Genomic DNA, 21627 nt, shown 5'->3' with positions numbered 1-21627 from the left:
GTGTTTTACTCGGCGCTATAGAAATAAAACGGAACTGAATTAACGACAACAATATGAAAAGCAGAAAGCTCGGCGAGGTCAGCACAGTCTGAAACAATCATTGTGACAGTGACGATTTCTTGTCCATGCGACGGGTTTCCTCTACACATCAAATCAATAGTTTGAATATTTTTTTGTGTTCAGGTTATTTAACATTGCACTGAAGAAAAAAGTAGAAATATTAAAAAAAAGGAGATGAGAGATTTCTTTATTAATATCTAAGTGTCGTTTTAGCGGGAAACATCAAGAGCGTTTATATCTCGTGCCGGCAGTTGTGGGAGTAAATAACCTCTTTAAAGTGATAAAACAGCTGTATTTTAATGGGAATTGTGCGCCGAGCCTTGTTAGTATTCATCATCCTCAGATTTGAAGGAGAGAAATGAAAAACCTAATATATTCATGTCTTCCACTTTGGTCTTTGAAGATGAAAACGTGCCTTTTGTCGTTAAATCCCACATGCCGCCGGCGGCCCGGGGATAATTTTCGGTACTTTTTTTTTTTTTTTAAATCGCACTCGCTAATAAAACTATTTGCACCTGGTAATAAGACGGCGCAGGTGCGAACGAGGAGACCTGCCAAGCCGCTCGACACTCGGTGAGTCACCGTCGTCGGAGGAACGGACGTAGGAGGGAGGGGGAGAAGGCGCCGTCGGAGCTTCACCCCTCCCCCCCCCCACCCACCGCCCGCCGCACGCCACCCGTCTGCCGCCGTAATTTGTGATAATGACGGCGTCCCAGCAGGGCCGCTCTGCGCGGAGTGATTCGGAATTGATTTAGTGCGTTAATTACGCCCCCTTTTTACGCCGGTGTCACGGACAATATTTTACAATTTGATAAGCAAAAAAAAAGAAAGACGCGCCGTGGGATCGTTTTTGATGAATTGCGAGGGTTCGGCCGCCGCGCGCTTTTTTATGGTCGTACCTTTTAATTTAACGGTAATCATTTCTCCCCCCCCCCCCCTTCCACGCCGCGGAGGCAGCAAGACTTTAATTTCACCTCCGAGACCTCTGCTCTGCAACATGTCCGCTTTGATCAGGCCAACAAAAGAAGCAGGCGTGCAGCCGACCACACGCGCGCGCAATCCTGGACAGGTTGAGCGCGTGCAGGGTTTTTTTTTTTTTTTCCTGTGTGTGTGTGTGTGTGTGTGTGTGTGTGTGCCTATGTTTCCATAATGTATGCATGCTAGGTCTGTCCCGGCTCTGTGGCTGTCCTGGCGCTGCAGGCGAGACAAGCGGGAGCCCGGTAACGAGCGGGAACGACGTCCCGGTCGTGACGCCAGCCGAGTTCCCCCCGCCCTGCAGACACCCCAACATCCAAACTCTGCAACTCCCACGAGAGTCGGCTCCAACCCCAAAACTCCTTCCACTTTTCTCAAGAGTTTGGAAACTAAACAAACCCGATAAGTATTCTTATATCCGCGGAGGAATCCTTGAGCTCGTCTGTTTGACGATTAAACCAGGCTGTAAAAACATCACGACACCCACAGCAGAAGTGCACAACATACACGATTTCCTGTAACGATAAATTTATGTTCAAATTGTGAGTGGCGTCTTATTTTAAGGCTTTAAATGAGGCATAAGAAGCAGATTAAAAAAAGAAATGAGACGGCGTCCCACTCACCGTCAACTGCAGGTGATAGACTGCCTCCAAATGAAAACATTGAAAAAGACAAATGTTGCGACTTTTAAGGGGAAAAAGCTAAACTTCCACAGTGTTTTGGGAGTCTGTTTACATGACAACAGAGCTCAGAGACAAAGAAAAGCAACGTCTTTTGAAAACGCTCTGGAATCAGGTGAAAACGCAGCTTTCTAAGAATTCTCCGTCTCCATAGAAACTGAGGAAAACAACTTTTTCAAAACAATCCAAACTTTGTGTGCACATGCTCAGCAGATGGAAAATTAAAAAAATGCTGCTCCCACAATGTGAAAACCACATCATTTTTATCGTTTCTGCATTAACGTATATTGTTTTCAAAATGTTGCCATGTAAACGCAAAACTTTTCTGAAATGAAAACGGAAAACAGGTGTTTTCACTTGAAGCTTGGTCCAACAGGGCTTCTGTAGAAGAAAGCCTTTCCTGTCATCCTAATGTTCAGGATGAAAGAGGGAACAGTGATCTCTCGGATTAGGTTTGGTGATTTCCTGTGTGGTATTTGCATGTTTTCCCTGAGAGCGCATGGATGTTCCTGATAATTTCCTTTGGTCTCTTCAAGGACAAAAAATTAAATGAGTGGAGCAAATCCAACGACGATGGCAGACGATGTTGAACCCAATCCGAAGCGCTCGCTGATAACCTTCCAATATCCCGTCATCATTTCGCTCACGCTTGACAAAATCGTGTACGTTCGCCAGATTAATTATCAACAGCTGTAGCTCTTAATTGGAAATGTTTTTCACCCCTGCATGCTTCATATTTTCTTTGGTTTGCAAGTTAATCCGCTCGATGAATCATTCTACAAGAAAGAAATTCTCTTTGAAATTGTTGTTTTGATGCTTATTCTACCTGGTATTTATTTGTCACAGTAAAGAGAAAGAATGTTGAGCTGTCAGGATTCAGGTTTTTTATACATTTTGAGTTTCGAAACAGATGGAAACGATGGTTTTCCATCGGTTCTCCATCCACCCTGTGAAAGTTCCGACTTCAACTTTCACCACTTCACTTATGTTAACAAATACTTCAGCCGCAGAGAACAGCTTCACTCCAGTTCAAAGAGCCAAATAATAAAATGCCCGATTTTTCTTCCCCTGAACTTCGATGTCTCCATTACTCCGCAATTAACGAGCTATAAGATACATCAGGATAGTGCCACCGTGATCTGGCAGGGTGCTGGCTGGCACGAGCAGGGTGCTAATTTTCCCAGCGTTAAGAGCTGTAATTATGCAAACGCTGCTGGGCGCCCGAGAGGCGCTAACAGCCTCCTGTTCTAGGCGACAGTCCCAACCTTTTATGAGCTCCTCAACTGGTTCAGAGGCTAATGAAACTCTACGATCCACCCGGCTAACACGCCCCTCTCCAGCCGTTGCTCGGGATCATGGTGTCATTACGTTGTGAAGAGCCCCTGCGGCAGCCATTGTGTGTAACGGCAGGAAACATCGATGGAGAGCGAGGCGGAGATGCACTTGACCTCCTCTGCTGGCCCTGTCCTCTACCTCTCTCTTTGTCTCTCTATGTAAATAACATGTCGCTCTTTTGCGGCGAGAGCTCTTCCAAAAGGCCTGCAGCGTGCGGTGTGAGCCCAGGAAGACAAAGACTGACTCAGGCTGTCATGAAGAACACGCCGGCGGGAAGTTAAATTATCGGGCTTGGGATGCAACTTCGTCAAGTCATGAAGGAACATTTCAGACCAACATGCTGTCATGTTTCCCCTACTCTAATATTTATAACCACCCTCACCACGTGGGGAGAGTAGACGCCATCACAATCCTAGCACCTGAACTGGAACAAGATAATCTTTCCCACAAAGCTGAAAGAAGTCTTTTCCCCTCCGGACCAGACGATCCCCATTTACAGCAAGGTATTCTATTCTCACCGAATCAGAGAGAGAGAGAAAAAAACTAAACAAGGTAGTTAGTGGGGCTTGAAGGGTGATGACTTTCCTGTCTTATGTTGAAGTCTTTCAGAGTTACTCTACCCTAACCCAATCCTACTAAAATGACTCCTGATCAGACTTCTACCCTAAACCTATCCAAATCCTAATCCTATCCTGCCCAAACTTTCCCTGATCCAACTCCTACCCTAACCTACCCTAACCTAATCCTGCAAAAACTTCCCCTGATCTGACTCCTACCCTAACCAACCCAAATCCTAATCCTACCCTACCCAAACTTTCCCTGATCCAACTCCTACCCTAACCTACCCTAATCCAATCCTACACAAATTTACCTTGATCAGACTCTGACCCTAAACCTACCTAAATCCTAATGCTATCCTACGCAAACTTTCCCTGATCCAACTCCTACCCTAACCCAATCCTACGCAAACTTCCCCTGATTGGACTCCTACCCTAACCAACCCAATTCCTAATCCTATTCTATCCTACCCATAGCCAAAAGCAACCCTAACTCTAATCCTTGTCTACCCAAACCCAAATGCAGACGGTGCTCACCACTCTGGAGCCTTCAAGGCTGGTGGAGGCGTACTTATCATGGACGTAGATGCTGTGTGGAGGTGGTACGTAGCAACACAGTCTTTCTATTTCCTTTCCGTTTGGGGTATAAATTGCACCTAATGACATCCAATAAGTACTCGGATTGGTTCTCCATACCGGCAATTACATCAAGGTTAGTACTCGTACTCACCCTTTAAAAAGTGGGATCTCATCTGTTTACCCACACAAGAAGCTAAACGCTGTTTTTAACAACCTACAAGTTTTCTACTTTGGTCATGAAGAATAGACCTTTTGCATCATTTTCCCGCCTGGCTCCAGAGATCTGCTCCCATTCAGCCATAGGATCTTTAGCTCTTCTTTCTACTTTTCTCATCTTCAGTGTTTTCATGTGTTTTTCTTTCTCCGCCCTGTCTTGGGTATTTTATGATGCAATTTGTAACAGGAAGGAGCCCTCCATAAATTATTAGCACATAATTTTCTCAGATATTATGTGCTGCTGTGTGTGGATTTCCCTTAATTGGAACTAAAGAGCCGAGGTTAAAGCATGAAAAATACTCCCCCTCCGTTGAAAACACACAGCGGTACGTAGCCATACAGTGAGTAAATGGATGAATGGCAAACATTGCTGAAGGGCAGACGCGGTGAAACAAGTGTGATGGAGTGGAGTCTGAATTACTGCCTCACGGTAAATTAATAGCACGGAGCCACACTCTCAGACAGCCAGAAGAGCGATCAGATGAGTTGTGAATAATGACACACAGAGAGGCAGTAATCTCTGACTAACACACTGATCTCAGCAGGTTAGAGCAAGGACATGAAATAAGGGGATAAAAAAAGAAGGAGGGGAAGGAAAAAATACAGGCTGCGGAGCATGGCAAGGTCGGGAGTCACGCCACTCTGGAGGCCGCCGTTATTGTTACCGTCCATCAGCTGACCGGTAGCAGCGTTTTTAGCGTTTTCGTGGAGACGGGACTCTTTAGCCGGACAGGAAGGAGTTAAGCTCATAGCAAAAAAAAAAAAAAAACAAAAAAAACAAGCATCTGCATGACCTCCCTTTGACTCCGAGGCTCATCTGAGAGATGTGAACGGGCGAACATGTACAGTAACCCGTGGAGGCTGCGCGCTGAGCTGCGGGATAGCTGAAGCGCAGCGCAAGGAAAAATGGAGGGGGGGGGGGGAGGCTTTGGTGTGAGGAGTCTCTCATCTCTTCTTTATTTTCTCCTCTCTTCTGTTTCTTGCGCTGAAGGAGTCACAGCCTTTTGGAGAAAGACGGGTTCGGGAAATGAGAGCTGTTCAAAAAAAAAAAAAAAAAAAAAAGAGAAAGAAAAGGAGAAGGAGAAGCAGCCGTATCTCCTCTTTCTCCCTGGTGTTTGCAGGAGATAAGCTCGGTAAAGAGTCTCTCCGCCGGCGTGTCGACATGCGCCGTGCGCCTCGGCGGCCGTGTCATTCATCTCCCTTTACTGCACGTGCCGCTGGGATTGATTCACTTTAAAACACACTGGGTGACACTCGGCCTGAGCGAGCGTCCGTCCGTCCGTCCGTCCCGCCGCTCTCGGCTGCAGCCCTGGCACGGCGCCCCGTGTTTTGCGGCGCTGGCCGCCAGATTGATCCGGCTTTAATGAAGAGTCCTTCAGCCTAGGTGACATCATTAGCCGGTCGAGGGCCACCGCGGGCCGCTTGGCGCGAGTCCGACGCTCGACTTCGGGGGAAAGCGGGTCACTCTGACTGACAGACGGCGTTCCGGGGGATCCGGGGCCACGCTGCCCTTCAGACACCTGGGACCAGCTCACTTCTGACGAAGTCAGAACTTCGAATAGATGGCAATAAACTCATCCAACTACAACAAAACGAGGATTTTCGAGGAACGATCGCACAGTGACGGCTCGTCAGGCTTCACCATGAGGACAGAGCAAGAAGATGTTGACATCTTGATCCCTTTATCTTCCCAGCTCCGCCCACACGGACACCGAAATGCTGCGTTTTCCCTTTCCACTTGTAAATGCTGTTGAGTGTGACCGAAAGGCCTAATGACTATTGATCCAAACGGTTCCCCGATCAGGGGGGGGGTGGAGGCGACACGCACGGGCAGATCTGTATTCATACGTGCGACCTCCCGTTTCCAAAAGCCGGGCAAAGAAAGGCCAGATCGCATGACATTACATCTTCCGGCGGCGACCCGACATGCTATTGTCAATTTGTCAAATTGACCCACACGTGCTCTCGAGGAGGGAAGCAGAGAAGAAGAAGAAGAAGAAGAAAAAAAAAAAGGGACAGTCAGACAGATGTGGTTTGGAAGGGAAGCTGAACCGGAGGAGGCTGCAAAGCCAAATCATCCATCTACCTGTCAGCCTCTCACCAGGCACAAAAAAAAAATAAATAAAAAATCACCCCAAACTCACTCCATGGCCCGCCTCACCCCCTTCCTATATGCAGATACACACATAGCTGAACATCATCAAAACATTTTGCTCCATTTTGACAAAACTTCATCTCGGTAAAAATGGGGTAAAAATGCAACTTTTTGTAAACGCCTACACTGTTTCTTCGTAGAAATGAGAAAAAAAAAAGAAACACTTTGTCTCCATTCAAACAAAGGAAACTCTACATTTCTGAAACGCAGCTTCTGCGCGCCACGGCCGTAATCAATCCTGCACACGCACGAGTAGATGTAAAGTCCAAGAGGGATATTCAAAGTTGGAGACTGAAAAATGAAGGCAACTTTTCGAGCTGCGCTGCCAACAGGAAGCCGTCTGACTTCACTGTTTGGAGAAAATTGAGAAAAACAGCCTTTGGCTTTGAGCTGGAAAACATGTCCAAGTTTAATCTAAACCTCCACTTATTTATTTATTTATTTTTCTGACAGTTGGACACGTCAGATGCTGCATGCGTGCGTTTCTCCGTGAGGTTAAAGAATCGAATGATCGCTATTGAGTTCCCATAGGAACCGTGGAGAAAAAAACAAAAAAAACAAAAAGAACTCCCAACATTCACTTAACAATCCCCCAGATGCCTAATTGTTTCCCTAATGATGCCGGGCCTAATGGGACTGTTTATGGTATTCATTTGATAGCGCTGGCCCAGTAATTAGACTGCACCTCACTTCATTAAACAGCATGCGGGAGGAAAGCGGGCCTATTGGTGGCACATGCAGGATACACAAACACAAACACAGAGGGGGAAGAAAAAAAATAAATAAATAAAAAAAAGGCCCAGGAGACGACCACGCTGAGATGAAACCATGACGGTACGCTCAGTGTTTAGCAGATCTTTTATTTAACCAATGCTTTTCATCAATACTCTACTCCAGGGGGGGCTTTGAGGCGAATGCTAGGGTGACAGCGGCGAGGTAGCGAGCCTTTATGGCAGCATCAGCGGCATCTCAGCTTCAAATTTTTAGCATTTGTCTGGCCGGATTGGAGCCCCCCTGTGGACCAGTTTTGGCCTGCGGGCCTTATGTTTGACCCCCCCCCCCCCAGATCGTCTATGTACATGTGCTTCCCAAACAAAAATGGAAAATCGATCAATTTATTTCCAGGAAAGTCATGTTTCCAACAAAAATACAACAAAAAACCCCACAAATGATCATGATTTCTATGTTAACTGCAAAGTCTAAATCTGAATATTTGCCACAAAATTGACAGAAAAGCTAACTGCATTTAAACTATCTACGTGGGTGTAAAAATCCAATGTTTTCCAACACTATTTTCTTTCTCTATTTCAAGTTGCCTCAAGACATAATTCATTAAGTCTGTTGTACTTAATTACATTGTTGAAATGCAGGAAATGCTCATGACTGGAAAAAAAAAAAAAAAAAAAAATCTCTCAGGGACATTTTTTTTCATCGCCCTGAAAAAAATAAAAAAAACCCTTCTCTGCCTTCGCAGCCTTGTTGCGTTCAAAGTCTCGCAAACTATTCAAACTAGACGAGTCAGGTTTTTCATGTGCGCTTTCAAAGTCACGCTCAAAAAAAAAAAAAAAAAAAAAAAAAAAAGACGACAGGAGAGGTCAGTAGACTAAGTCGCACTGCGAGTTGTAAGCTCAGTGGTTTGTATTCAGGCCTTGGAACCTATAAAAGAAATGCATATCAATACCTTAAAGTTTAAATGTCAAAATATCTGAAACCGAGGAAGCTGCAGGACCAGCTTTCCACCAGTGTTTCTATTCTTTCCGTTTTCTGTGCACCGTCTATGTATCGTCGGAAACTAAAGGTTAACGTTCATACTTGTAGGTGTCCTTTAAAAAAGTGGCACTGGTGGATTCCTCGCGTCAATGAGGCTCAGAAGTGATGGAAATCTTCATTTTTAGTGCAGCCGCACGACATAATAAACTGCTGGATGCTTTCATGTCTGACTCTGTCCATGGTGCTGAAACTCAGCCGCCGCACTCTCACCACAAACGCCCTCCAGTCGATTCCAGCTCATCGGTTTTTTTTTTTTTCTCTTGCCGACACTCACCTTGAGGAAGGAGAGGTTGCGGTTGCGGTCGATGCTGGTGATCTCCAGATTCCCCATGACCACCTCGCAGTTCTCGTAGAGCTTCTTCAGGGTGCGGTACTGCTGGTCCAGATCGGACAGGGTGCTCAGTTTGTTCTCCGTACCGGGGCAAACTAGAAAAAAAAAAAATAAATAAATAAATAAATAAATAAAAAGATTTTGTAATCGAAATCTAAACCAAAGCATGACTAAAAAGTCTCATTAATCTCCCCCAAAACTCTGATTCTCATTATTTTTAAAGGCCACCGCGCGAGCTCACTTGATCACATACAGTAGTCTTACTTAAAGGTCAGCCAACCCGCTAACCTAAATGCCTTAATTGCTTTTCCTGAGAAGTAACATGTAGGCAAACTACATCTTCTCAAATCTTTTTTTTTTTTTTTTTTAACACCGTATTTTACATGCACGGTTCAGCAGACGCTGTAAAGCAAAGGGGGGTCCGCAGATAATGAACAGAGAACGAGTGCAGGGATGAAACTGAGCGGAAAAGGAAGTGGAGATTACGTGAAGAGAGCAGCAGACGTTGACCTGACACTGCAGGAGCTGAGACTGAAGGGGGGGGGGGGGGGGGGGGGGGGTGCGGGGGTGCGGGGGGCAAGTGGGGTTGGATTGGTGGGTATCATTTCTCCAAGGCGGTGACCTACAGTCCGGGTCTGGCACCGTTTAATCAAAGATATTCAAATTGCATTGGTTGACCTTTTCGGGGAGGGGAGGGGGAGGGGGAGGGGGCGGGGGGGGTGTGAGCGACTCACTTGGAGACTTTACTCTAGATTGCGACACTTTGAAGACGTTACTGCAGGAAGTGTCGGCTCGGTCGAGGCGATTCGAAATGAGCTTTCACCCTCGCGCACAAAGCCAAACGAGACGCACCTTCTGACAGCTTTCCAGGCGAAGCCCCTTCGTAATGACGCCATATATAAATACACTAAAACACACGGTGGACGTCCTGACAGGCCTCGCTGGAAAAGGTCATGAAAATTACATCTTAATGGAAATGGCGTGCAAAAATAACACCTGATTAAAAAAAAAAAAAAAATGGAAATCCAGTCAAGATATCAAAGCTGATAAACTCGAATATTCTCGCATATGTTAAATTTTTTTTTCTTTTTTTTTCTAAAGGTGTTTACAAAAGCAAGTTTCTGCAAAAAAAGGAAATGTGCATGTGTTCATTGTAGAGCCCATTCATTTTAACACTTCCTTCGACCAGATATTTTCACATTTTAATGTATCATAAAGAATTTAAATCACTTTTAGAGACTGCAAGATGAAGAATGGAAGAAGTCTGGTTTGTATACAGATGCCGTTTTTGAGCTGACGGCAGGTAAAACAACTCGCCAGTGGTGAACGCCACCATGTATGCGGTTAAGAGCTCCCAAATGACTGTTTTTCTGCTGCAGCACTGACAAATGAACGACAACCGACTAATGCAGAGGCGACCACTGCAATTAGTTCCTCCTCTTTCCACCCGTCGAGCCTCCTCTCCGTCCCTGCCAGCTTTCAGTCAGTCGGCCCGTCCCCGGCTTCAGTCCTGCAACCATCTGCTCCATTCAGCTGCCACCGACCGGAAGTGTGCGCGAGTGTGTGGTGGACATTTGAATAGTATATCTCTCAGTGTAATTTGAAAAAAAGTCACAGTGATGGTGACCATGCCAATGTTTTTAAAGTGATGCCTGTTTCCTTAGAAATTGCAAAAATGCTGGAAATGAAGAAGTTTTAATGTTGGTGCTATTGGTAGAGTAGCAGCGTTTCAGAAAAGTAGCGATTTCCCCGTTTCCATGGAGACGGAGTCAGAGGGTTTTCAAAAAGTTGAGCTTCCCCCCTTTTCAACAGAGATCGTTGGAACACTTTTAAAAAGTACAATTGTTCCAACGAGATGAAGTCGGAAAGTTTTGAATTTGTTTTTCTGACCAAGTCAAACGGTTTTCAAAAAGTTTCATTTTCCTCCCATTCCCACAAAGTTGTGTTTTCCTCCTGCTCCTTTGGAGTCAGAGGATTCCCAAAAAGTTCCACTCGGGGAAAAGTTTTCAAAAAGTTGCATCGTCAGAAATGCTGAGCAACCAAAACACAACAAAAGTTTTTTTGCATTTACACTTGAAATCTTTGTCATACTTTGTATAGTTTGTGTGTTTTTTTCTCCTCCACCATTCAGAGGTACTGCAGTTTTTTTTTTTCAGGCTAAATTGCAATTCAATTGAGCGCACTGCATTTTATACATATTCAAAAAGCACTGCTCCATATTCAGAAATGCTACTTACTGATAATCTAACATCACGTTTTTACCTTTGTCCTCTTCTGTTCTGTATTTTCACACTGGACGCTCATTTGAGGCGGAGAGGACGTTAAAAAAAAGAAGGAAAAAAAAAAAAAAAAAAGCAAAAGGCTATTGCATAGTTGAACTTGCCCCTGTATTGAACAACATTGAGAGCTCATAAACTCCCATATTGCTTTATGGATCGTTGGCTCTGCAAAGATGAGTGCGCTTCCTCTCTCCTCGGCGAGCCTCCATATTGCTGCGTGGGACAGAATGGCAGTGAAGGGACCCGAACCGTGGTGATAAATGACATTTGCTGACCACACACACACACACACACACACACACACACACACACACACACACACACACACACACGCACACGCACAGATGAGTTATTAGATAAAATGATTTAAGAGCAGCTACAAACTCAAAGGAAGTCTGTGTGAGGATCTAAAATTGGCGCGATCGATGAACGTGCGCGTGAGAGAGGATCTTTCTTTTCCCTGTGTGTGGAGATGAAAGGTTAGCGGGTTTCTGTAATAATCTGTTATTGAAACCTACTTGCAAGTGTGTGTGCGTGTGTGTGAGAGTTTAAATCCGGTGTGTGTGTGGTGATGAAAGATCAGAGGGGAAGGGTGAGAAGTGAGAGGAAAACAACTCTCAAAAGGCAATATCGGACAACAACAAAAAAAAGGAGGAATGGCACCCATTCAGGGCGAGTAAGCAAGGTAAAGCCGAGCCAAGAGAGGGAATTGAAAAAGAAAGAGGGGAAGATTGAGAGAAAGAGAGACACAATCTTGCGTTTGTGGGAGTGGGGATGACGTCCCGGAGCATTAGCATTCATATCGACAGGCTCTACTGTAAATGCTCTTTTCTCTGGGCTCATTTCGAAAGTGTCCAGATCCATCTGCTCTACCTCTTTCCCCGCTCTCCTTTCCTAATTCTTCTTTTTTTTTTTTTTTTTTTGTTCCTCTGCCCTGAGCCATCCATTTCTCTGCAGTCGCCCCCTCCATCCCCTCCCTCCCTCGCTCGCTCGCTCACTCCTCCACTCTTTCCTTACCCGGGATCAGCGGTGGACAAAGCAAGTATTGAGCTGTGGCCGTTTCCAGCGCTAATGCATCGGCTGACACGTCCACCTGGCGGTTTAGATGTCAAGACGGCGTCTTTACAGCCATGAAAACAAGTTGGATTGCTTGGAAATATTTTTTTTATTCTGAGGATCAGAGGATGATTTTCCCCAGCATGACGTTATTCCCTTCAATTATTTACGTTAAGGAAGAAATTAGACTGGAAACCAAACATTCAGAGGGTAAATTATTCAGTTATCTTCATAAAACACATTCAACATTAAAAACAATAGATAAGCTAATAAGTCTGGCAAACCAAAAAGGAGGCGGTTTCCCATTATTAGTAACAGATTCCACAGTTGAGACAGTCAGTGCTTATGCTCTTGTATCTGCATATAAAAGTCACACATATAGAGATATGTGTCAAGAAAAAGTTGTTTCAGAGGTGAGGTGAGCCCGGTGCCTCCGGCAGTGGGGGCAGGCCACTCCGTCACCATGGCAACCCGAACCGGGTCCTGGGTTTAAGTTAATCAGGACGGCCGCACTCACTTAAACCAGCCCTGTAAGAAGAGCTTAAACATTAAAAGAAATCCCTACTGAAATGTAAAAGTACGTTTACTTGTAACGGATCAAACTGGTTTCATTGACCACTGACCTATCCATACGCAGATGAGACTGTGTTATGGCACAAAGTTGATAGCTGTGAACAGTTTCAGTTTCATAAAGTCTTGGGATGCTTTGGTATTGGATCGGGAACACCTTGAAGTCTTGATTTTATTTTGGTCTTTGGATGCTTTCAGCCCCTTAAATTCTTGGACTTGGGGTGTTCTGGTCTTGGTTTTGACTCAGTCTTGGTACTTTCAACTCTTGGTCTTAAGATATTCTGGTCTTGGTCTTTATTTGGTCTCAGAACCTAAAAGTCCTGGTCTTTGGAAGCTGTGGCCTTTGTCTTGATTAAGTCTTGGTCCCTGAAAGTCTTAGTCTTGGTTTTGATTCAGTCTTGGTGCTTTAAACACTTGGTGTTGGAATGCTCTTGTCTATGTCTTGGATTGGATCTTGACCCCTTAAAGTCCTGGTCTTGACTCACTCGTGGCCCTTTAAAGCCTTCATCTTGTCTTGGTCTTGGCCTTGATCCAGCCTTGACTACAGCAGTACGCTCACATGAGTAGCAAACAGCCTGGGAAAACCTCATGAGGTCTGGCTCGGCTCCAGGCGAGTCACACGGCTCCACGCCGGTCATCAGTCACACGGCCAAGCCGGGATCACGTCCGGTGGAGGTAAACATCAGTGGTTTTGAGCGGTTAAACAGAAGGCCGAGGCATTCATCAGAGAGAGAGAGGGGGGAACACAAATGACCACAGAGGAAGAAAGATGAATGAAAGCACGCGGGAAACTGAGCAGCAGGTCAAGTAAACACCCGAAAACAGAAAGAATAGGAAACAATAACACTCAAAAACAAAGCAAACTTCACCGGCACCAACAAATATTTTACTCCAGCACCTTTTTATCTCCTCTAACTTGCATTTCAAAGCACGCCGGATCATTTTCCATTAATTCCTTCACTGAGATTGTTTTCTTTCCATAAGCTAAAACACTTTTTCAAACTTTCTGCTCCTCTCACGAGTTTGTTCACCTTTTCCATTCTGGGGAAAAAAGTACTTTCACTTCTTCTGGTTAGCGCCAACTTGTGGCCTGACATGCTAACTACATCGATATTTCTGTAGATTCAATGGAAACGGAGCTCGTTTTAAAAAAGTTTCCATGTAAATGGAAATGTTGTGTTTTCACTTGAAATGAGGCCTTATAAACACACACATGCGGTATTATTATGAATAATTTTCTGCTAATAGATTATTAATTCACAAAATGAAAAGTGGCTTTAAACATTTGATATGTGTGGTCAGCTTTCCTTCTTGTGCCATCTTTTTGAGAACCATAAGCTTATTTTCTAACGAACCAAAGACGCAGGCAAAATTCTCATTTGAACACTCTTGTATGCAGACGATGTCACTTAGTGTTTTGCAAAAAGACGTCATAAAATACAGCATCAAACTCTACGGGAAAAAGTTTAGGGATTGATGGAGCTGCACTGCTCGCCCTCTGCTCTTGGTTGAAAACCCGAGGTAAAGGACTGCAAAGAAGATTGTCTATATGAGTGGGAAAGGTTGCGATCTCTGGTTTGGAGCCCGCATTGATGGCTGACTGAGTGGGCGGCGAAGCGGCGGCGGGGGTCGGCACACCGGCAGGAATCGGTAAAACCGGCGCGTCTTCGGTCGCGGCTCTATTCACTCAGGTTTCTCAGTGCGTTAAAATAGCCTCAGAAACATTTCCTCTCAAGTGTCCGTCGGATAAACAACAACGCGTGGAGCAATCTTGGAGTTCATCCCGCATCTCGGAGAAGTGATTTCCTGAGAGGGACGAGTGAAAACTGGAGCAAAGTATCAGCTCGGAGACCCCCGATGCATCCGGCGGTGTGAGTTTTAGCCGGGTCATGGTCAAACACGGCTGACCGTATGATCCCCGATGCAGGGAGGGGAGGTCATGGGAGCAAATTTGAAGAATTTATGCAGCCGTTCAGCAGCCGCTCCGGGACAGTTTGATCAATACGGGGCAAAATAAACAATTTCTCCCAGGTTGGAAAACCGATAACTTCACATTTTAAAGCAGAAAGATTTGTTTTTCCATGCGCTGAAGATGAAAATATGACCCTCAGAGTCGGGGAATCACATTTGCGGCTCCTTCTCGGTCACCTTCGCAATCGCTCCGAGTTCACCGTTCACTTTTATTGATCGAGGCTCGTCGGTGCTGGAGGAGGAACGACGAAGATTTATAAAATGGAATGATTTATGCCAGCTGGCAGCAGGAAGTGATTTATGAGTAGGTTTTATTGTCTCTGTTAGACCTCTGGCTTTTCAGGGGTTGAGCTGATATGAGGATTTTAGTTGTGCCAACATATCTTCTTTGCATTAATGCATCTTTGATCTGTGGATTGATCACATTTTTGGGGGGGCATTATTCAAATAAAATTCATTTGAATCAAGCAAATTACCTGCAACGTGGTCCAACTGATCCATCACACACTTCAGGAAACCAAAACATTGATAGAATCTGGACCACACACGCACACACAGACAGTATGAAATGAAAGTTTAATCCCAAAATGAGACAACAACAACAAAAAAAAACTAAAAATGAGCGATACAGCAAATTAAAATCTCCCCCTGCCCCTTGGTTGATAGAAAAGTTTTACCAACTTTTATTAATGACTTGGCCTTTTCATGATAGTTCTGCGTATTTCTCACATTCACACATTAATCGGGTTATTGTGATCTTACAGAAACGTTTCATGTTGGAAAAAATGGACTTCCTAAAGGGATAAATTCATACCATCTGATTTTATACTTGTCTTTCCGCTTATTTTTTACCTTCATTGCTGCTTTATGTCATTCTATGTTTTTAGAAAAAAGATATTTAAATATTTTTGGAGTCAAATTCACTTATAGAGGCAGTAACAATGTCATTAAGTTACTTCAGAGACATATATTTGGACCACAACAAATAAAAAACTTACAAATTAGCAGGAAGAACATGCAAATCTGCCCATTTCTCTTTCTCCTCCTTTGTTTTCCTTCTTCTTTTTTTAACAAATGTGTGATCAGACTCGAGCCTGTTTGCAGCTGTGTTGCATATTTACACTGAAAACACGCACATTCGTCCACTCTTCGTCAATTTTTTGTTGTTGTTGTTGTTTTAGTACAAGGTCACAGTTGTGTTGCAGATGCAGAGACGAAGCCACCTCGGTCGAGGGTCGTTCATTAGCCCCCTGCCCACCGGGGCGTCCCCCACTTCCCCGCGAGTTTAGCTTCAAATTGTCCCTGACAGCTCTGGGCGGCTGATCCGGAGGCGGCGGGGGTCCGGAGCCATCAATCATCTCTCAGTGGGGGGGGGGGGGGGGTATCGTCCCCGCGTCATGCCCACCGACTTCCTCTCCCACGGCTCCTCTGATTTTTTTTTTTTGCTCAATCTATCCTACATTTTTCTCCTCTATTTACATTTTTTTTTTTTCACTTAATCTGTCTGCAAACAGAAAATACACTTAAAGGCAAGTTTGCACGTGCACGCTGGACCTCTTCCATCAGAGGGCAATCATTTCTCAGCAGGTGCTACACTGACGCGGGTGTGTGTGTGTGTGTGATTTGTATCAAATATCTATGTGTGTGCACGTTGGTGTGTCAGACACGGGTTTAATGACTCGTCCCAGCCAATTTTCAGCCGGTGGCTTCTCTTTGTGGGGAAATGAGGTTTGTAGTTAATGTAGCACAGAAGGGCTGCCTGTGATCAGCGTATGCATACACATCACGGCATGTGTGTGTGAGTGCGTGCGTGCGTGCGTGTGTGTGTGTGTATAAATCCACGTGTGTCAGTTCCACCGAGTTGGCTCCGAGCGGGAATATTAGTCGGAACCATATGGGGGGGGAAATCATTACGAAGGAAGGTTCGAGGCCTTGGTGTTTCAATATGGGAAACGCCTTCAGCGTAAATCTGCACGAGCGCACGTCTGCGCACGCGTGCGAGTGCCGCAGAAACGTCAATGTGAAGCGTTTTCGGCAGGTTGCTGTGTGAACGTGAACCTTTTCGCGGTAATGAGAAAGACGTAATGAGCCCCTCCGGCGTTGACGGCCTCCGTCTAAACCCAGACAGCCAGCGTCGGGGGGAAGACGCTTTATTGCTGAGAGAATCCAAAATGTCATTCATCCGTCCGAACGCGGTCACCTCATTCCGCTCCTGTCATCTTTTTTTTTTAACACTCCTCCTCTGCTCATGTTTTTTTCTTCTTCTAATTCTCCCTCATTTTTACTGAATCTTGCTCCCTTCGATCAATTTGTTGACGGTGCAGTTTTCCCCCGACTCCCTCCGCCTTTCCCATCACTCATGAACATTTAAAATCTTTTTTTTTTTGTGCAAACTCCAAACCTGTTCTAATGAGTAACAACGAATAAACCAAAAAAAAAAAAAAAAATTTACAACTCAATTATTTCTCTTTTAAATGTTGTCACTTTTGGAAAGAACAAGCAGGAAAAAAAAATGTCCCTATTGATTTATATCCACTAACAAAGCAACAAACTCTTCTTTATTACCTTAATTATTAAACATATTCCTATTTGTTCAGGCATTTTTCTGCCCCTCACAGTGAGGACACCGCATGATGAACTTGGAGAAAGTCTCAAAAAATGATAATATTGTTAAAAATGAGCACTCAGTGTACAGAGGCAAGCCAAGTCTTCTTGCGAAGTTTCATTTTCTGCCCTTTTTTTTTTTTCTTCTCCGCAACTTTTTTCCCATCGCAACTTCATGGAGATGCAAACTTAAGCAAAACTATGAGTTTAAAATAGACTTTTTATTCAAATGCAACTGTATTGAGTTGAAAAAAAAAAAAAAAAAAAAGAATAACCACCATAACTGAATTCACTGGTAATTTGTCGAGGCGCTGAGGCATTCGGAGGCATTCTATCCTTTGCAGTAAACATCTGACAATTTTCTTCTTAATAATTCATTTTATGGAGTTTTATATTAGAATGTCCACCAGCGTTTGGCTGCACTTGTCAAGAGATCAACAAACTGAGGAGCTCCAAGGCAAATTGGTTGGACGCCACTGATTCAATAAAGATAATCCATTAAATTCTAAAGAATAACTCAGGAAAAAAAAAAAGAGAAATCTAGAAAACTGGCCAGTATTTTGTGTGACGTTCCTTTAATGCAAAACCAGCAATTCAACCATCAGACCTCGGTGTGGGTCAGCTTCCTGGCAGAATGGTTCAGATTTGAGGATTCCTCAGGAAAACGACCACCAGACCACGGTCAGAGCGGCCATGTTTCTAGACAACGCGCTTCTGTTTTGGGGATTTCTCTGGCAACCAGATGCTCAATTGAAAAACCGATGCAAGAAACGTACAAAACAAGCAACGGGGTTCGCTAAGAAAGAACGTACATCACTACATTATTTCACTGAAAAATAACTCCTGCCATGCTTTTGAACATCATAGATTGTTGATGTGTAACAGGGTGTCTGAGAGGGGGGCATTATTATTTTTTTTTTTTCCTTTCCTTTCAAAGTAGAAGATGAAGGCTTGGAACAGACCGAGCTGCAGTCTGGCTCTTGACCACGGATTGTAGCCGTAGGCGAAAAAAAAAAAAAAAAAAAAAAAATCCAACGGAGACAATCGGACGAAAACATGGCAGCGGCATCAAACAGCCCGCCGCGTCTTGAACCGAATCCCAGTCCGTAGAAAACTGCTTGGGAAAAAAAAAAAAAAAAAAAAAAAATCGCTGCCAGGACAGAAATATGGAACTATTTTGTTTACAGATCGAGCCAAGATGGACGCCCAACTGAGGCACTAAAGCCCTCGTGAGCGAGTTGCCATAAAAGTCTTCCAAATCATGTGCGAGCGCCGTGGTCGCTTGAATTACCGAATCGTGGTTGTCAGCTAATTCCTCCTCAGGTCTTTTTCGTCTTTTAGGTGCTTGATTTCTCCACCTCCTCCTCCAGCCTTCCACTCATCCACCTTTTTGTCTCTTTGTTTTTAATTCCACGCGGCCGCTCCCATTAATCTCTGGCAAAATCAATAACCATTCACTGGCGTGCGGGAGTTGAGGGATGTAAATAGCAGAAATCTGACATTCGCAGGATATAAAACAACAGGCTTTCGATATAATCAACAGCGGCGCCGGTGCCATTCTTCAAACAATCCATAGCCTTATTAAAAAGAGGCCAATAATTTAGCCCGATGCGCCTGCCGATGGAGGCTGCATGACAATAGTGTCTGATGAGTCAGGAACCGCGGCGATGACAAGGTGAGGAGGGATGGGAGGACAAAGCGTGCGGTAATTTGGATTAGTGTTTACAGTGCGGTGCTCTTTTTCATCTTTATTTCACCCTTGATGAGCTTTAGTTTTTACTTTAGCGAACAACAAAGGATGCGACGAAGGTGCTAATTGGCGGTCTTCACGGAACGTATTTATATTGACGGAGAGAAAAATGAAGTGGAGGGAAATCTGAAAAATCTGACTGATTTTTGCTGTAACCAAACCAAAAAAAAAGCTCTCATCATGAGAAACTTACATACATCAGATACCAGAGATGAAATAGAAACAAGACAAAAACACAAAATAAGAAGACGGAATAAGGTAAAACTAGAAAGGTGATGAGGTTTTCACCTTCATCAGTGTCTTTAAAATGTAAAATTGATACCACTTCATGAATAGGCTTGTTTATGCCTTGAAAATCAACATATTTAAAAAAAAAAAACTACTGACTTGAAAGTATTGAGTGGGCATGTTAAGCGTGAACATCCCGTCGCCAATCTACACCATTAGCGAACAAAGTAAGCAGCAGGAAGCTAAAGAGAAACATTAAGATGTATCGGTCAAAAATAAATAAATAAAAGCTACATGCAAGATGGCTCATTTGGAGCAATGGACAAAATCCAAGCCAAGTTCATCTTTTGTGTTGAAAAACTGAAGCTGGTAAGACTGGTAAAAACTGAAATGGTAAGGTGAAGTGGCAAAAAAATCCACTAAACACCTTGAGACGGATTATAAACCCAATGAGTTTATCCTCGGAGAAAATCAAGTCATCGGTATAGAATGACACCAAGAAACAGTATTTTAAATAATGAGGTTCCTGAAACTCTCAGAATTGAACAGAGTGCTGTGTTTGTGGGGTTGTCTGGGTGCTAAACATTAGGATTCCTCAAGAAAAAGGTTGGGAAGTACTGAATTACGCAACAGGAAGACAACCTGGTCCATTTCTCCCAGCTATACAATTAAAGAAATGCCTGCTGCCTTGCTTTGAAGCGAATCAATGAGGCTTGCATGAAGAAAATTGTGGAAATTACAGCTCAATTTCAAGCCTGTAATGAAAGAAAGCAGCTTTATGACACACAACCATGTCTGATCAATAGCTGAACTCTACTTATTTCGTTTTTTTGTCCATCTAAGCCGTGCGCTGTCAAGCTGAAATGCATGCGTCTGAACATGCCATTTGAAGCCGGCGTGTGTACTACAAAGAGATTTAACGCCAAAAAGAAAGGCAGGAGAAGCGTGCGTATGTTTGTGTGCCTCCATAACCAATCAGCCGGCCGGCTGTCAGACACTCAGCAGGAGAGTCTGTCTGTGTGACTCAGTCTTTCTCTCTCAACTAGCGTGCTTGCTTTCGCATTCACCTGCTGAGCGTAAAAAAAAAAAAAAGAAAAAAAAATCCCTCTTCTTGACCTTTTGGTGTGGCCATCAAAAGCAATCGATACTTATGAAATTAAATGGGTTATTGCGCTTTGTGCTAACTGAGGGATGGTTATTGCTCATTGGGGTGGTAATGAACTCGGGAGTTTTGAGAGTGATTTGCTGGCCCTCCCTCCCTTCCTTCCTCTCTCTCTCTCTCTCTCTCTCTCTCTCTCTCTCTCTCTCTCGTTGAACATGCGAGATCAAACTGGCTTGTTTTACCTCGTATTGACTGTTTACCTTGATCCCGTCTGACTCCTTCAGAGAACAAGATGCTTGTCGAGTGCCGAGTGCAAGGAGATTTGCAGATACATTTAAAAAAAAATTTGGGCGGCGCCAAATACGAAGGGTCGAGAATCAAGGTAACTCTTCACACTCAAAAAGCACAAGCCGTCACCAGTCTGTGCTGCGTTCACATAAAAAAAACCCCAACAACTTCTGTATTCACTTGATGTCAAACAGAATGTACTGGAGGTTCAGTTCTGTACAATCGAGTGGGATCCTTTGTGTTTTTTTTTTTAAAGCTAGATGATGAAACAGAGCGCACGGCATTTCAGCTTTGCACAGCTCTGTTTGAAGTGAAATGAATCCATAGCAGTAGAAAAACAGTTACTATGTAAAAAGTGCTTTTAAAGAAATTATTTTTAAGGAATTAAAAACAAAAAAAAAAAGAGACACTACGGAAAAGAAAAGGCCCAAAAGAGCAGTGGGCTTATTGAAGCATCTTTTGAGGTCTTGCACAAGAAGAAGAGATCTTCAACCGGTTCCATGTAAACAAGTTGAACAATTCAACCAGACCTCCTTGAAGATGAGTCTACTTCAGTGAAGGATGATGGAAGCCAACAACTGGTGAAGAATCTAAACCACCGTCTTTGTTTTGCCCAGTGTTTGCTGTCATTGGCTCAAGGTTCTGTTCCTCTGGTTGGATTGACAACTTAAAAGAAGATGGACGTCCAGGACAGAAGAGGGAACGATCTCAGAAACCCTTAACAAGCCAATAAAAGCAGCTTTCAGGGAAATGGAGAGAGCCTTTCAATAGAGGATGATTGCAGCCTTTCTTTTGCTGCCGTCTCTCAGAGATGGATCCAGTGTCGGGTCAGGTTATGTGCGTTAGCATGTGGAGGTTCCCGACATGAGTTTCCTGGGTTTTCACATGGTTCATCAACAAACACTTTCCAGAAAAGGTTTTATTTTGTAGATGCAACGACAGCCCACACAGCAAGCCATCACATAGCCATCAAAGCACTGAAGGAAGGATGAATGCACAAGACACCATCCCTATTTAAACGTCTCTCTAGGATTAAGTCTTAAAGTTTCATCGTGAAATCACTAAAAAGCCAGGGCTGTTATTTCCAGCACTAACAGCACTGTGCATTACATTTGCATTAA

General features: G+C 44.1%; 1 protein-coding gene across 1 annotated transcript in view; it reads right to left on the bottom strand.

Moving 5' to 3' along the window:
• Nucleotides 1-21627, bottom strand: part of LOC115383847 (receptor tyrosine-protein kinase erbB-4-like) — a 267754-nt gene that overhangs the window by 131643 nt on the left and 114484 nt on the right. The window contains exon 2 of the mRNA XM_030086039.1: nt 8602-8753. Coding sequence (XP_029941899.1) covers nt 8602-8753 — 152 coding nt within the window. The remainder of the gene's footprint in view (nt 1-8601; nt 8754-21627) is intronic.

The sequence above is a fragment of the Salarias fasciatus genome (genome assembly GCF_902148845.1).
Source record: "Salarias fasciatus chromosome 23 unlocalized genomic scaffold, fSalaFa1.1 super_scaffold_20, whole genome shotgun sequence".
NCBI lineage: Eukaryota > Metazoa > Chordata > Actinopteri > Blenniiformes > Blenniidae > Salarias > Salarias fasciatus.
The sequence above is the reverse complement of the archived record's forward strand: the minus strand, read 5'-3'. Positions and strand labels throughout refer to the sequence as shown.